At 42.3% G+C, this 17,146-nt stretch overlaps 1 protein-coding gene across 5 annotated transcripts in view; it reads left to right on the top strand.

Moving 5' to 3' along the window:
• Nucleotides 1-17,146, top strand: part of TGFBR3 (transforming growth factor beta receptor 3) — a 198,949-nt gene that overhangs the window by 115,710 nt on the left and 66,093 nt on the right. For all 5 annotated transcript variants that reach the window (XM_090046671.1, XM_090046672.1, XM_090046669.1 and 2 more), the window contains one exon: nucleotides 9,811-9,948. In XM_090046671.1, coding sequence (XP_089902797.1) covers nucleotides 9,811-9,948 — 138 coding nt within the window. The remainder of the gene's footprint in view (nucleotides 1-9,810; nucleotides 9,949-17,146) is intronic.

Here is a 17,146-nt window from a genome sequence, read left to right as displayed (position 1 = left end):
GCCAACCTTGAACAGGAAACATGCCTCCATTTCAGGGGGAAGTAACTAAAGGCCACTACCAAAAGCTAAGAGAATGAATAGAACAAGATTACTAACCTAAAGTGCTTTCTGTCAAAGTAATTCTTTATCTGAAGAAATGGAAAGATCATTTCAAATATTGCATTATCTCCATTATGGTATTTCTGATCATTGTTTTTGTTAGTCTAATAGCTTTCTTCTCAAACTAAATAAAAAACCTCTTCAAAATTTATGAATTGTTTAGGTAGAACTTTTTTTTTAGGATGGAGATATATTTTTCAGTGACAGATTTCTGTTCAGATTTGAATGGTCAGACTCACTCCTATCTCACATGTAGCCACGTTTTCAATTTGTGCCAGCAGAATGAAGAACCTGTATTTGAAAACCTTAAATGGTGAAAAAGACCTATGTCATATATTCATATGCAGATGGGTCGTGGCTCATGCAGTTTTTTGAGTTTGGATGCAAACACTGTCACTGGAATTATCTGTGGGCACTTAGAATACAGGCACATGGCATTCTTAGACAAAAGTCATAAACTTGAAGAAACCAATGGCTGAAAAGACAACCTGGATATAATATATGGGTTCCATTTTGACTACCCTAGTCTGAAGAGTGGGGTTTGTTTTGTTTTGGATTTTTTGGGGGGGGTGTCTTGTTTGTGTTGTTTCTTTTTTGTTTTGGTCTTTTTGGTCTTTGTTTTCCTCTAAAAATAAATTCTCTCTTGGAGACTAAAACCCAAACAATTGTTAACTAAGTAATTCCTGATAAAATACTCAATCTATCTTCTAACAGTTTTTAAATAATGTTGTATGCCGGGGTTGTCAACCAGGGGTATGTGTACTTCCAGGGGTACTTGAGAAGGCCCTAGGGGGTATGTGCAGGTGGGTGGGGATGGAGTGCCACCATGCACCATCCCACGCAGGCGCCACTCCATATTCAACTGTGTGCCACCCGCCTCCCCACCTTCTCAGCATCCGGCTGTTGGGGGTACACTGCTCCATGTCCAGCCACTGGGCGGTATACTGACCCAAAAAAGTTGAAAACTCTAGATGTATGCAATATGTGAAATTTGTCCTTGGTAGAACTCCATTATAGCCAGTGAACTGGAATTTTTTTAAAACTTAATTGACAGAAAATTTTTAACCCTCTTAAATTGGCTAGTAGACCTCAAAGTCCCCTTTTCATGCAAATTCTGTTCACAATTTTCAAAACAATAAATAATTTGTATTATATGGATAATAATTAATATTCACTAAAAAAGATTCAAATATAGACCAAAGTGAAGAAAATGTTAAGCTGTCAGATTTCTAGTCTAAATGCAATTTAGTTCCAATCTGTAGATGGCAGAGGATCAACTTCATATTGAGTAATGAATGAAGCTTATATAGGTCTTCCTTTAGTGCATTGTGTTCAGTGTTTCTGACGTGAACATGTGATGTGGTATGCTCTCTTGGAGTTAACTTTTTTTGCTGCATTGCGGAACAGCTGTCTTAGCATGGGCAGTGTAAATTGATATAATACAGCATATTTTGCCCTGGTCTGTTAGCACAAATTTGCAATGGTTGTTTTGGAAAATGTGCTATGAATTTATCTCAAGGTCTTCATGCTAGAGTAGTTAATTCAGTCTTACAAATCCTTGGCACTTGACTTTCATCTTTCATAACAAAACTCTTGATTTGATGCCTTGAAGTCAGCAAAGCAAAATGGTGCTTTGACAGTGTTATGTACTTTGATCTGTTTTCAACATTTGTGCCATATCCTTTCACGTAATATAAATTACTTTACCAGCATAATGGGGCAGGAGCCCATGGTCTGTTTTTGTAGTTTGGTTGCTGTGGTAATACTCAGCCTTCCATGAAACTATCATCTCCAGGGAAACCAAAACCTTTGCAGCTGTCTTAACCTCACTACTTGTGTGTGTGTGTGTGTGTGTGTATTACTTAGCAAACATTATCTGTGTGCATGTTTATGCATATTACTACTGTCTATGAAGTCTATATGAAGTTCCTTTAAGATCTCTAAGCAGATCCGTATAGAGAGAGAAATATACAGATATATCAATATATATCTGCTTAGGAGTCTTAAAGGAACTTCATATAGACTTCATAGACAGCGTTAATATATATAAACATGCACACAGATACTGTTTTCAAAGTAGTGCTTGCTTTAGCTTGATAGTTATGTCATCTATAAAACATGGTATCTTTTAACCCTGGCTTAATTTTTGTTAAAAAAAAGACTTTAAAACTGATATTGAATGATATCATCTGACTTGACAGTTTCTATGCGTGTCATTTCCCATTCACAGTGATTTCCTTGGTGTTGGGGTAGTTAATTTTAATAAATTTGCTAACTTTCTTAATGTGTTCATTTTAGTATCAGTTTACAATTATTTTTGTCTATGATTGTAACTAAAATATTCTTCAGCTTAGAAATGTATTACATGGGAGGAGTGGGTGGGCATGAGTCAAAGGAGGCTAAGAGACAGGCAAACATATTCTGAAAGAACAATACCGTTTGACATATAAAGATCTAGGACTTGAGCATTACTGAAAGGGCCATTTGTTTAAAATGGCCAGACATGTTAGAACTGTATTCATGAAAAAGTTGAAAACACATTAATAATGAAGAGAAACTTTCATCAACAGAGCATATCTGCGTAGTTTTTGTTCGTGATTATGTGTTGCTTTCTCTGTGAAATTAGTGAAATTATTTTGATTTAGTTGCTCTCTTCTGCTGTTAGTTAGAAATCTTTTCCTTAAACATTGTGGTTTAATGGTTTGACATGATCAAGAACATTTTCTGTTGATTGGTTTTAGTTGCTTACAAGATACTAGGCACTATCCCATGTTTGACTTGGAAGGGATTCTAGGGCATCTCTGCACAAATAACAGTGGGCTAGGCCTGCAAATGCACATGGTCACATACAGAAACTGTGAGGATGTAGTGGTGGATAGGGCTATTCCATGCGAATTCATACTTTTGAGGTCGCTGGCTCTGTCAGTCGCCTGAGTTAACTGTACAGTCAGGATACTCTGAAACTTTAGGTGAAACCTGATCAGTAATGATATGGAGACCAAACTGAGTAGCTGTACCTCTGGGTAAAGGCTCAGAACAGGCCATGAGGATTCATTCCACCCTGGGGCTAGGGACAGACATTCAAAAAGCTGGAGCCTGAAATGATTCAATCTTTGCAAGTTAGTTTAACCTGCCTCTATTGAACCAATTTGCAAGTAAATAGACATTCCCTTTTCACTCAGGAAATGTAGACATATGCCTACAGTGGTTTAGGCCAAATGCCAGAAGGCGCTAGAGCAGCGCTCAACTACAGAAAAGCTGTGCTGGGAGGTGTGGCCAGGCCCGGCAGTAGCCTCAAATGAACTGGCCAGGGAGGGGGATCAATTCCCACCTCCCTGTCCCATTGTCACAGACCTGAGCCAGGGTCCTCCTGGTGCTTCCCCCTTGCTGCAGCAGTGGCAGGGGCAGGGGCAGGGGCAAGGGCATGGCCCCCTGAGGCAGAGGGGGCAGGGAGAGGTTTTTTACCCCTACCACCCTCTCTGCGCCTGGGGGACCACACCCGGGGTCTGCCACCCGTGACTGCTGCCGTCACCACTGATTGGTCCCTGTGCAGGGTGGGCAATGTATTAAGCTTCTCTCTTCCCTCTCTGTCAGACACGCTCATCTAAGGGGGCCCTGCTGGCCAGCCTCTGGTCATGCCCCTGTTGCTGGAGTGGTGAGGGGGCAGGGACTGAGGCAGGGGCAGCAGCCCCTTTAATGGTTTCCCAAGGACCACAAGCCTATTCCCAGTGGGAAGACTGTGCTGCGGTTGGGAGTGGGGTGGGCAAAGCTGCTGCAGACTGCATGGGGTAAGTGATGGCACCAGGGCCCCACACAGTCTGTGGCAGCTCTGACAACCCTGTTCCCACCCTGATTCCTCCCACAGCGCAGCCCCACACTCGGAAGAGGCTTGTGTTCTATGGGAAACCATGAGAGGGGCTGCTGCCCCCATCACGTTCCCTGACCTCATGCCGTGTCTGGCCACACCCCCGCCCCTGCTCTGGCTAGGGAGCGGAGGGATGGGGCCAGCCCTGCTCCACTGCAGCAGAGAGCACAGCCTAGCCTAGGGCTGCAGAGCGTGCTGGGGGGATTCTGGTTTAACTTAAACCAGGAAGGCGCCTGGGACACAAGTTCCATAAACCAGTTTGAGCTCAATCAGTTAAGTCTGATGCTATATTCAACCACGTTTATCTCAAACCAGTTTTGGCCATTTTGAAACTGGTTTTTGTGCATTGAACTTATGTTACTGATTTAAACCAGTTTTAAACCAGTTGCTGATTACTTAAATCGGTTTATGTGTAACTTCTGTCCCTAGCCTAGTGGAACATTGTAACCAAGGCCAATAGAGAAGTATTTTCCCTTTCACTTTGTTTCTTCTAGGCATGAGTCTAAGAAGCTGCCAGTTCTGAATTTCATGTTGTGAGGTATTTTTCTGTTTGAAGAGGGTAGCAATACATGCTTGAGCTGTTCTTGATTACTATTTGCAAATTTTCACATAAAGAAAGGTTTTTTGCTTGTGAAAAAATCATTTTCAGTGCAGATATCTTGTGACTTTTTTCCAAAGGATTGTCCTGCTTTTTCTTTTGGGAATAGGTCAAGTACCATATCTAGCACCTCCTCCCCTGCACAGTAAGGGACATTGTGGCTAGAAGGATGTCGATCCATGTGCATTTCCACCTTTGGAAAAACCTAGATTGAACAATGGGATTATAAAATATGAATGAATAGACAGAACGGTAATGGAATAACAGCCAAGAATTCTTAAGATATGTCGAGTCACAAAGGGCTGTTTCTTAGCAAAACATTTATCTTGTTTTTTTGCATGACTTAATTGGTAAACAAAACTGTTCAGAGGATCTAGACAAAAGGTGGGCTGTGTACTTTATTATGTGGTCCAGGCCTGTTAGTTTTGAATACAATTGTATATGTTCATTTGTAGATAACCAAAACTGTCTTCATTACTTTTTGCCCATAGGACTCATACTGTTTTTTGCAGGGATGGAATTTGCTGGATCCATTAGAAAAACTTGGCAAAAACTGCTTTGGTCAAAGCAATTTTATGGTTCTTTGACTTCTTTTACAAATCTCAGAGGTTCTAAATAACAAGAATTCTTGCAAATTGTCTTCAGTAGAAAAGTTTGTATTTGCATTTAATGAATTATATTGTATGAATATAAATTGTATTCATTTCTGCTAGGAACTCCTCCTTAATATCAAGTTAGCATTCTACATTAAAAAATGATAGGAAGATGGGAGCTAGTAATTTATTTTTTTGAGTCTCGACTATTCAAATATATTTCCTAACTTTTCACCATAAGAGAATTTTAATGCATTGCTCTAAATAAAATTGGTCAGAGGGGACCAATCATGAATTTAAATAACTTAATGTAGGCAATAGCCTTTCATTTATGGGAACTGGTTGTCATTTCTGAGTGGAAATGGTACCAAAAATATATCTAAGACAGAGAAAAATCACATATATATTCATTATGTGACAGTAGCATAACAATGGCAAGAGGGGCAGCAGCCCTGAATGCTAACTTAGGGAGAAGTAGGTGACAAAATAGTCCTGTATGCTCATGGAGTCCAGACTGGACAGCAAGAACCAGCCTTACAGCATTGTTTTTACTGTAGCAGTAGCCAGTGCACAGATACCTGGGTGCTGCTGTTTTAAGCGGAAGAGCTCAAGGAAGTGAAGTGGTGGCAGCAGCAACAGCCAGGGACTGTTTTTGAGTTCCTGGCATAAGAAAGATTCCTGCATCGCCCCTCTTCCCTTCCCTTCCCTCCCTCTCCCACCTGCCCCCCCGCAAAAAACAAACAAACCTGCTTTCTGCAGTATCCTGCCAGATTTGCCCCTACTTGTTTATACCTCTGCTTTGTGAAGATAGTTTAGAATATTTGATTATTTTTCTTGTTTGAGACTATACAGTTTAGGCATTTGATATTAAATATGTTTTTTGACTCAAAGCCTAAAGAAAAACTCAATAAAAGTGTGAACACAAGCTTGCCTGACCAGTCTTGCAAAGGACGTAACTTGAATTTTGGTAAACAATATTTGTGCTTATTGCTTGGGTCCTCCTGTTTCATGTCTTAGTTCCCTTGCAAAGTAAGAGCAAGAGAAATGTATTTAATACCCTAAACTGTTCATTACTAAACAGCAGTGATGACAAGATCACAAGAATTAGTGGAAACATTTTAAACTAGCAGAGAGTTTAAAATGGCAAATAAACCTGGGATGTAAGGTTAATCAACAGAAACCCAAGCTTGCTGTTTTGTGTGTGTGTTCAAGAGGCTGGGGGGTAAGGGGAGCACCCTCCCCTCTAGTCCTCAGCTAGCAAGCTGTAGGGGGACCTTCACAGCAGGGGATTATGTCCCTTTCCTTCTCCTTTAGCCATTACTGACAGCCACTGGTTGGGGGGCGTGGGGAACGGGACAGGACTGGGAGCACCCCCAGCAGCCAATATGGACAAGCTGTGAGCCCCTCCACCAAACAGCAAACGTCTATTTGGCTGGCTCCTGTTTTAACTCACCATGCTTTGAGTAAAGTGTGATAAGCTAAACCAGGATGCAGATGCAGATGCTTTTTAAACATCTGCACTTATCCTTTGAGACCGACCTTGGAATTCACCTCTAACTCAGGGGTTGTTTGTTTTTTTGCAGTGTTTTTGCATGAGGATCTTGTGGAGCCAAGATGGCGGCATCAAAAAATTGCTTTGGACACTAACCCAGCATCAGTTGACACAGTACAAGCTCAACAATCACTCCCACTCCATCATTTCATTTTGTTGCTCTTCCCTCATGATTTGACTAATTGATATTATCAGAACCACTCTTAGCAAGCTATAAAACATGTAGGCAATGTCACTGAGGTCACCCATACTTCCTGCTATGTGTTTTTAGCAGTCTTCAGTTTTATCACTATGGCAATCTAGTTGAGACCAACATAATTTAAGTGTAGCACAAAATACAGCAGATTTTAGGAAAGTCTTGGTGTAATTAACTGCATGTGGTAAATATCCAATTATACACAAAGCTATGATGATAAGCTACATGAAGTTTGCCAGTTCCTTGCAATGTACTGAGTAGATGGAAATAGCCATCTTGATTCTATTCCTCAATCATATGGGTATGACCTAGATTTGACTTTCATTGTGGGGATTACAGGCTAGAACAGATATGCAGATCTGAAGAAAACAAAAAAACCCTTTCCTTTGTAATACTCATACCAATATCCTGGGATCTGGCTTTCACTGATCACTTTGTACAGTGAGAATTTCTGTTTTATTGTAATAGCAATTTATTCGCTTTTGGCAGCTGGTCCACTAGTTTGCTGATGCAAAAGATAAATGCAACAAATAATAGGAGCAGTTGCAGTTTTCCAAAGACTTCTAATTTTCTTTCAGATTTTTCTTGTAATTTGCTACTAGCATACTCTTTTAAACTGAATACCACATGAGTAAAAGTGAACTTTTTTTTTCTTATTCCTTGGTGTCCTCTGCAGGTGTAAGGGTATGGCTATTATTTTGTTATGGAAATCACTGAAAACTCTTACCTATTATGCCTGTTTCCATGTGGTCCTTTCTGGTTCCCTGGCTAGGGAAAGACATTACACATAAACTGGTTTAAGTGATCAGAAACTGGTTTAAACCTGTAACAGAACCGGTGTTCTGTGCACATAAAACAGTTTGAAAATGGCTGAAACCAGTTTGAGAGAAACCTAAAAAATAAGCAAGATAAATCAGAAAATAAATAAGATAAATCAGACTTAACTGATTTGACTCAAACTGGTTTATGCAATGTCTGTCCCAGACATCTTGCTGGTTTAAGATAAACCAAAGTCCCCCAGCATTCCAGCATGCTCTCTGGACTGGGAAGGGCTCTCTGCTCCACAGCAGAGCTGGCCCCTCCCCTCTGCTCCCTGGCCAGAGCTCTGGCAGAGACTACAGGTACAGCAGGATCTGTCTGGATCACCCCCTGCTCCACCCTACCCCCGCTGCTTGCTGCTGAAGCAGGGATCCCCCTTCCCATCTCCCACAGCACAGCCCCCAGCCCCACAAACCGTAGTCATGTGGTAAACTAACTAATGGCGAGACGTGTCTGTGGGCGTCTTCCATTTCACTGGGATTGGCAGGCAGAACAGTGAAGGGCTTTTTGGAGCTAATCAGGTTAGCTGGTAAGTTGTTTAAGAAGAGTTTTTTAACTAACAGAGAGAGGCTTTGCAGGAGAGGTTTTGCTGATGGGGGTGATAAACACGGTTATCAGCTTCCTGCTGGCTTGCTTACCTGTCAGTTTGCTGCAGACAGTATAAAGAAGCAGGGAGATTGAAAAGCTCTGTATCATCATCATCAGATGCATGCACTGCACACCTCCCCCGCCCTTGTCTCAGAGTGCTTGCAGGGGGCTGGGGTCTGGCAGCACTCCCACCCCTTGAGCAACAAGCAGGTATAAGCCTGGGACAGTGCAGTCAGGGTGGAGGTTTATACGCTTCTCTAATGAGTGCCCCCCCTCAGCTCAGCACTGTTTAAAGGAAAGGAGGGCTACTTTAGCACCTCCTGGCTTCTAGCCTGAGCCACTGCAGGCATGTGCCTGAATTTCCTCAGTCCAGAGAGAATGTCTGTCCAGTTACAAACTGGTTCAGCCTAGCCAGGTTAGACTTATCTGCAAAGATTGAATCAGTTCAGGCTCCGGCTTTTTGAATGTCTGTCTCTAGCCCCCAAGACCATAACAATAGCCTAGGAGGGGTCTGAGTGGCATAGAATGGACATGCGTGTTACCCTCCACATGGTTGTACTCAGGCTGTCTGGTGCTGGGGGGCAGGAGGCGCTCAGGACTGATGGCTGATTTGACAAGGAGCAAGTAGGTGTGGCTTATTTCCTCAGCAGTGGGCCTGGGATTGGGAAGGAAATAGTATACACGAGACCCTCACCATTCATGGGGGATATGTTCCAGAGATCCCTGTGAATGGTGAAATCTGCGAATATGTCAGGAGCACGGTGGTGGCAAGCGTGGAACTCCTGCAGATGCTGCCAACACTGGCAGTGGGGGGAGGTGGGAGCATGCAAGAGCATGTATGGGGAGAGGGTGAGTTTGAATATTCAAAATCACGAATGGCGAATCCGTGAATGGCAAGGGTTTCCTGTAAATACAACCTAAAAATCCTATTCTGTTCTATTTTTGTATGCCTTTATATGCCTTCCCTGGAAAGGGACGGGCTGCTGTAGTACTGTCATCTTATGCTACTGGACACGGTGTTCGTTTTTTTTAAACTGCTGAAGTGTGATTAAATCCCACAAACATCACCAGATGTAGGCCCATCTCTAGCCTTCCATCTAGAAAACAGAAATCTGAGTTCCATTTGCTGGTTGCAATTCTTTGTTTATCTCCTTGTTCTCTAGCTCTCAACTGAGTGGTTTGACCTTTTTGCAAGATACTTTTTGATCAGTGTTTGTCAGGGTTTTCTTAAACACTTCAGCAGCGCTTTGCAACTACACAGCACAAATGTTAACTATTTCATTCTTTGTTATCTTTGTTCTGGTGACTGACAGTTTGGAATTAAGCTAACTCTTAATCCCAAATCTAAAGATCTGAATCCTAAAAACCGTGATATATTTATGGTCACTTCTTTTTAACAGTGTCAAATTCCACTTTATGCCCTTTATGCACTTCAAGTGGTGTTTATGTTGGTTTAGATGCTCATAGAGGAGTATTCACATGTCTTTTGTTTCTCTGCAGGTCACATTGCATTTGAATCCTATTTCATCAGTGCACATTCATCAAAAGCCTCTGGTGTTCCTTCTTAATTCTCCCTTGCCCCTGACCTGGAAGATAAAACCAGAAAGACTAGCATCTGGAATCCAAAGATTTTTCTTTGTGAGTATACGGTTTGTTGGTCTATCGTCACCGCTCTGTAAAACAGCATGTGGGGTTAATGGTGTTCATTTTGAAAAAATGTAAGCATATATTTAAAACAAAGTTAACTGGAGATCAAGTTTCGGCATAGGGCCCTGGGGAGAAATTAGGGGACATGGGAAAGCAGTTTGAGAAAGTGCCCAGTTGCTAGTTGTGTGAATTAAAACACACACACGCACGCAAACACGTGAACACATGAACAAATCTGTTTTTATAGAATCCGCATATTGTGTAGTTATTAACTCTAGCAGCACTTCAAGTCAGAGAAGCTGTGTGGCCTATAACAGATTGCCAGTCCTGATTAGAGTGCCTGATAGTACTATCATGCTAAAAACATCAAAGCAATGGGAAGTATTATGGGTATAGGCTAGCTGTGTTCTCTCACCAGGACACAAATATATATGAGGTGAACTTCTCATGCATATGATGCAAGGTTTATTTCTGATATGAGGTTTTATTAAAATGCTGGAAAAGACCAAAGTGAAGTCATTTATGTTTCTGAAAAAGGCTACAGTGCTGGTTATGCTGCAAGATCCAATTATTACCTACTGTTTGCAAATCATAGCTTTGCAGTTTGCCAGGACATTCAAGCTTGCTATTTGTAGTGAAACAGACTGATTGTTTGGATTAGATTTTTAATGTATGACATCATGTCTAATGATGAGTCTGCTTTATTAGAGTCACAGCCTTGTTATTTTCTTTTATAATAACAGAACTAAACATTATTTCTAGCTGCAAGATATCTATGGACAGCTTAAATTTGCTTTTAAGGTATTAGTGGGCAATACAAAGGGGCATAGGCCAGTGGGAAATTCTGGTCATTGTTCCTCAGGCAAATACTCTTGCTGGCAGGAGTGCATTGGAAGTAAGTAGCTGTGCCACTGTAGGAAAGGGCACAGCTGGTCATTTGTTGTGCAAGACTCTAGTAGCCATAGTATTCAGTGAAATGTGAGCTGCTGTTTTCTTTAGCTTTGCCCTGAAAGCACTTTCTCCATTCTGACCCTTCTCCCTGGTGTGCATGCATGCACACATGCATCTCCTCCCCAACATATATCTTTTCTATCTTCCACTTGTGTTTTCTTTTTCTGCCCCTACATCTCCAAACCCCCTTGGCTTGGATTGTTGGGGTGGGAAGGAGAGCTGCTGTCCCTGTCCCAGCCCCCACATAGTAGTCTCCATTCACTTGGGACGCTAAATGAGACTTTGCTATGAGAAGACTGTGCTGATGTTTTAAATGCACTTGTGTTGGGCATATTGGAGTTAGCTCAGTGGGGCTCACAAATTTGGGCAAACCTAATTAGGGCATAAGCACAGTAGGAATGTACTCAGTCTCAATCGCCAGATTCATATGAAGATGTTGAGAATCTAAACTTTTATGCAAAAACATGTTCCCAGACTCACGGTTCCCAAGAAAGGTTTGAAAATGTGAACTTGACTGTAAGCTTTAGAGGAGCAGCAGCAGCCTTTTGAATCAGGAAGGAAATTGTCTGGCCCTACAGATACCACCACAGCATTTCTGACCTCTGCTGTTATAGGGCTATCTGCTTGGCAGGCTTGATTTTCTTGCTGGCCCTTGCAATTACTTCCCAGTTGGGGGTGGTCAGAAACTCCATTCCCTCTTTCCATCCTTTTTGGTTCCAGAGGTCAGTACAGGGGTGACAAGTGATGAACATGGCAAACCCCACCCACTTTTGGCACCAAAAAGACAATCATGATTGGGCTATACCTTCTGTACAGAGTTAGCCTAAACTCTTGCCCACATTTTACTACTTACTTTTTTCTGTTCTCACATGCAGATCTCTCATGTGAGTATAGTGGGCATGGTATGAATCAGAATCAGGTTCTGCTCTCTTTTGGCTTCATAACCTATTCATTTTAAAATGAAGATATAGGCTAAATCACTGAAATGCATACTGAGCACTATCAGCAAGCCAAAGTAGAATTTGAGCCAATAGGTATCTTCACTGTAAAGAGAATGGAGGAAGACTAACTCCTAAGAGGTGAAGTCAACATAAATGCTGTATTGAAGATGGTACTGCCTTGTTCTTTGTATCTAGGGTGAGTGCTTAGGGCTGTACAGAAAGGTAAGATGGCCCATGTTATCTTACTGTTGCTCTGTTTTATGTATATACTTTTTATTTTGGTATTTAATCCCAATGATTTATTTGCATGCTAAAAGTTTAGTTAAGACTGAGACTCCTCCTGGGGGATGGCTTTTTCAAAGTGTGCTCTGTGCCTGTAGTTCTACTGGCTATTTCCAGAAACAGCATTCAGGCTAAGATTAACCATTGGAGCTGTGTGGGCACAGAGGCAACTGGTCAATTTCTGTGTAGGAGTCGGGGAAAATAAAGTGAACATGATGACTTGTGGACTTGACCCCTTTTAAAGAAAATTATTGTGAAAGGCTTATTTTCAAACATTTTCATAGAAAAAGAAATGAGGTACTGCTCACGTAGGTCAGTTTGGTGGTAGAGGAAATATGGCTATAATTTCTCCAAAAAAATGTTCAGTGTTTTGCTGATGATGAGCACACTTGGGGCTATTAAATATTTTCAGATTCTGTGATACCTAGGGATGGAATAGTGCAGTAACTTTGCCTTGGAGAAGTTAGTTAAGATCCTCAATTACGTTACAAATGTCTAGTCATTCTAGTCTTGATGGTAGATTTTTACATATCACACTAACCCTGCTCTCTACTCAAGAATCCCTGGACTGGAATATCAAGAGTACCAAAGTTCAGAACTGTAGTGTGCTGATGTGACTGTAGGAAAGAGAGGCTGTATGGTGTCATACCTTGTGCCTATGCTATTGCTTTTTATTTTCATTATCTGCCAGAGCACCTTTGGTTCCTGCCACTGTAAGAAGCTTGAACAGGCTATGGAGCAGCTGGCTGGTGCGATGTGGCACAGCTTAATGAGGCAGGCATATGACTGGAAGGGGGCTCCTGGATTGGAGGATGGGGCTGAGCAGCCTCACTATAAACCCAGGCCCTCATTGCTGAGCAAGCGTTGCTGCAGGGAGCCAGAGAGAGAACATCACCAGCTGGAGCTGCAGCTCCCAGAACACCTGGTGGTTAAGGGTAGGAACTGTGAGGATGGAGGAGGCTCCTGGTCCTGGGGAATGACCTAAATCTACATCCTGCCAGGGGGGATGGTGTGGTGGAGCTGCCTGTGGCAGGGTGGTTCCTAGGAAATGCCACACCAGTGCCTCCTTAGTGAAAGGCAAGGATGGGGCACCATATAGCCTCAGCCCCCACAACCTGGTGGGTTAGCCCATAGAGGGGACAGGCATGCCATCAAGTCTGAGATCCAAGGGGTGTCAGGCTGAGAGCCTCAGTGAGGGGGCACAGTAGTGGACTCAGTGATGGTGTGTGAGAAGGCTGCATAGAATAGGGGTCGCATAGGTGGGCCTGAAGGACTGCGTGTAGGCCAGCCTTAGAGACTGAGTGAGCTGGGTGTGGAGGGGGCCTGAGAAGGCAGACCCATATGAGAGAGAGAGGGCAAGTGGCTCATTAACCTGACTGGAGAAACCTTTGACTGGTCAGTGCTGGGGCTAGGGCCAGAATGGTTGAACGGCCAGAGCACCCACCACAAGCGATGCCCAGAACCAGGGGCCTGGGGTTCCAACTGGCCTCGAGGTGCAGCCAGGGTCTGTGTGACCAAAGGTCCTAGAAGGGGTCACACCCGAGAGGGAAAAGGGCTCAGGGAGCTTGGCAGCTCAGTATGATGGTGGAGAGTAGACCCCCTGAGTAGAAGGGATCCAGGTGGGGTGAGATGGCCCCCTGTCACACATTAATAGAAAATTAGTATAATGAGGAAGAGGATAATAAAGAAGTTAAGAACATCTTCCCACATTGTTGGAATGGTTGGACTCTAATCCCTGGGAATTTTATAAAAAGCAGTTCTCAAAGGAATATCCAAGTGATAGAAAATGTTTTGCCTATACTGCTGTTTTGGAATAAGTTTCAGAAGAACCCAAAAGTACCCTCTTACCAACAACAAAAAAAAAAAGATGAAGTACTTTGTTAAAATACTATCCTGGCAGAAAGCCATGAGATTTATAGACCTGCCAAAAGGTGGGCTTTACAGGTGGAGAAAGCCTGTGTTACAAGTAGCAGCTCTCTTGCATTTTGAAGCCTAGGAAGATCTTTGCTAGACAAGTGAAAATTCTGAGCCCAGAAATGAGAACTAGATCACGTAAGAAACAAGACTCATCTCTTTGACACTCTCTCTTTCTCATAAAGCCATTATACAAATGCTACTGGTGTCCTTTATTCTAATCTGTAAATTTTTATACGTGCTTTTTAAAGACTCAATCCTTTAACACGTATTCTGAAAAGTACTTGCACAAGCAATCCTACTGAATAAGGATAAATGGGCCTGGAATAACTCATACAAGTGAGTAATTTTAGTCACATGAGCAGCCCTAATGACTTTAATGGAATTTTGCATATGATTCAACTTAATAAAAATGGAGGAGCAAACAAAAGCAGTAAAAATAAATTTAAAACAAATTGGGCTATTGCTGAGATTTTAGAAAAAAAGCTTAGTTTAGTGAAGAAATGGTATCAGGATAAAGGTAGCAATTAAAAGTCACTTATGCATTTCTAAGAAGAAAAAGAAAAAAACTTATATTCTTAATATTTCTGCCAAAAGTTAGTTTACTCCCTTTATTTGACAGAAAATATGCTTCACATATTTTGGGTTTCTGCCACCAAACCACAGGCAGTTCTATGGTTTGCACTAGATTTTGGAAGACTGACAAAACTCACTGAAAAACAAGTGCTATTTGTTTTCCTGTGCCTCATATTTAACGGGAAATCAGGAGGCTAAGTTTCCAATCACTTGTTAAACAGACCCAGATGTGAACAGAGTACTCTGCTAGGAGAAGTGTGTGGTAGGATAGGAAATGCATAACTAGTGATAAAATATGTATAAATGGTGATCTTTCACAATTCCAAGTAAAATGCTGATTTTCAGTGTCAGGAAATATTGCTGAGAGTAATTTAAAAAGACATTTACGTTTGTATATGATAGTGTGGAGTTTGTTTTTCCTCTCTGCAACTTTGAAAGCAATCTCCCATAGGTCTATATTTGCCCCTTTCCACTTGGCAAATATTCCCATTCTGCCAAGTTTTGAAATAATTTTTAAAAAATGGATTTGTCTAATTTAAAAACAGTGCCCACTAAGCACTAGCATATAGTGCTTTATCATGCTAGCAAACTATCTGTGGAATTTGCCATACAATCCTACCAAGTACTGTTTTTCTAGGATATCAAAAAAACCCCCCAAGAACTGGAGCATTACTGTACAGGCAGTCCTCAGACTTACGACACGATTGATTCCTGAAAACCGCATCTTAAGTCAAAATGTTGTAACTCAGAACCAATTTTCTCATAAGAAACAATGTTATAAAAAGGGGAGTGGCTCCTGAACCAAGGCCCGATACCCTATTTTCACTAAAAATACCCCATAATTTTGTATTCAATCAATTATAGATGAGTAATATAGCTAAATTAATGTATTTATATTTTAAATAGCAATCATTGATTTGGAAGGACTTCTTTGAGGTGACTTTGCTGGACTTTTTGAAGGACTCTTGGTTGGACTTTTTGAAGGGTTCTTGGCTGGAGTCTTCTCAGGAGTGTTGGCTGCAGGTTTTTCTGGAGTCTTGTCTGCTTTCTTAAAGAAAGCATCCAAGGAAGTTTAGACAGATGTTCTCCAGGGAGATGAGCGACTCAGTGAACTTGTTCGCTGGCATGGTGTTGCATCAGATCAAGCATTGTAAAGTCAAAACTGATGTCAAAGTTGAAACAGGGTGTCAATTTATAAATGTTGTAAGTGCAAAACGTAACTTGAAATGTAGTAAGTTGAAGACTGCCTGTACTCCTGTGGACATCAAGGAGAGCTCAGGCTTCTAGTGCCTGTTGCTATCTCTAAAATTCTTGGCAATACAATGGAAGGATTTTTGGAAGTGGGTATGGTAAAATAATGGTTGGCTAAATAAATGTTTAGGATCAGATAAATTATCCAAATCATATTAAATTGTAAATTACAACAAATCCAGTTTATGGTAATAGCCTTACTGGTGCTTCTTTGAATATCTAGATTTTACATTTTCCTATTATTTCACAAAGAAATTGCAGAGGGGGGGCAGTGTTTCTGACTGATGAGTTGAAATAATAGAATATATATGTAGCCTGGGGAGAAATGTCTGCATGTTGCAACATGAGGGACATCCTCAAGTATTTATCTGGTCTTTTATAATCTGGAACTAGTTTTCACTTCATGATGTATCCATTTGGATTTGGACCAGGAAGGACTGTTTAGAAATGCCATTCTCTTTGCTGCCAAGCTACAGGACTGGAAGAGTCTGATCAGTGTGGCCTCTTGAGGTGCACTGATATATTGGTGGCATATTGGATCAGCACTGATAAAAGGGAAATTGATTATCAGCAATCAGTTATTTTTGTTCAGTGTAGCTGATAATGTCACCAATAAATGCTGAGTGCATGTGCACAGCTGCAGCATTCACATAACTAGGAATATAGCCAAGCAGCTTGGAGAGCAGTGTCCATCCAGTAAGTCTGTGGGAGGAAGGGGCATGAGAGATGGAAAGGGTGTGGGGATGTAGACTGAGGCTCCCACGGTGAGGGAGGGAGTGGGTCTGAGATAAGTGCTGCCTAGCCAGAGTGCTGAGTGTGACCCCACTGGGAGTGGGGTGGAACCATGGGCAGCTCATCCAGGGACCACAGAGGGGCACTGGGGGGGAGAGGGAGGTGCAGCTTCTCACTGCTGCGCACATGCCTGGGGAAGGCATGGGGGGCATGTGCCCCCTGGATTTGTGCATGGGGCAAGGGTGGGCTGCCTGTTTGTGGGCTTGGGGCCAGGGGCTTCATCAGCCTTTCCCCAGTGTGGGCAGGGGGCGCTGGGCCAGGGCTGGGAGTGGGGTGGGTGGCAGTGCTGGGAGGAGTGGCTAAAGGGTGGATACTGCAAATTTTGGGGTGGCTTTAGCCCACCCCATAGTCATCCCTCCCTGTGCCATTGCTGCTGCCTACCCCTACCCACTCTGAATGCAGCCCTAGACAAGCCCCTGCTGGGAAGAGGCTGCCATAGCCTCTAGACCTGAGCTCACACAGGGCAACCCACCCTTACCTAG

Source organism: Crocodylus siamensis, chromosome 5, assembly GCF_052110815.1.
Source record: "Crocodylus siamensis isolate JL-2025a chromosome 5, ASM5211081v1, whole genome shotgun sequence".
NCBI lineage: Eukaryota > Metazoa > Chordata > Crocodylia > Crocodylidae > Crocodylus > Crocodylus siamensis.
This window is presented reverse-complemented; position numbering and strand designations above follow the sequence as displayed.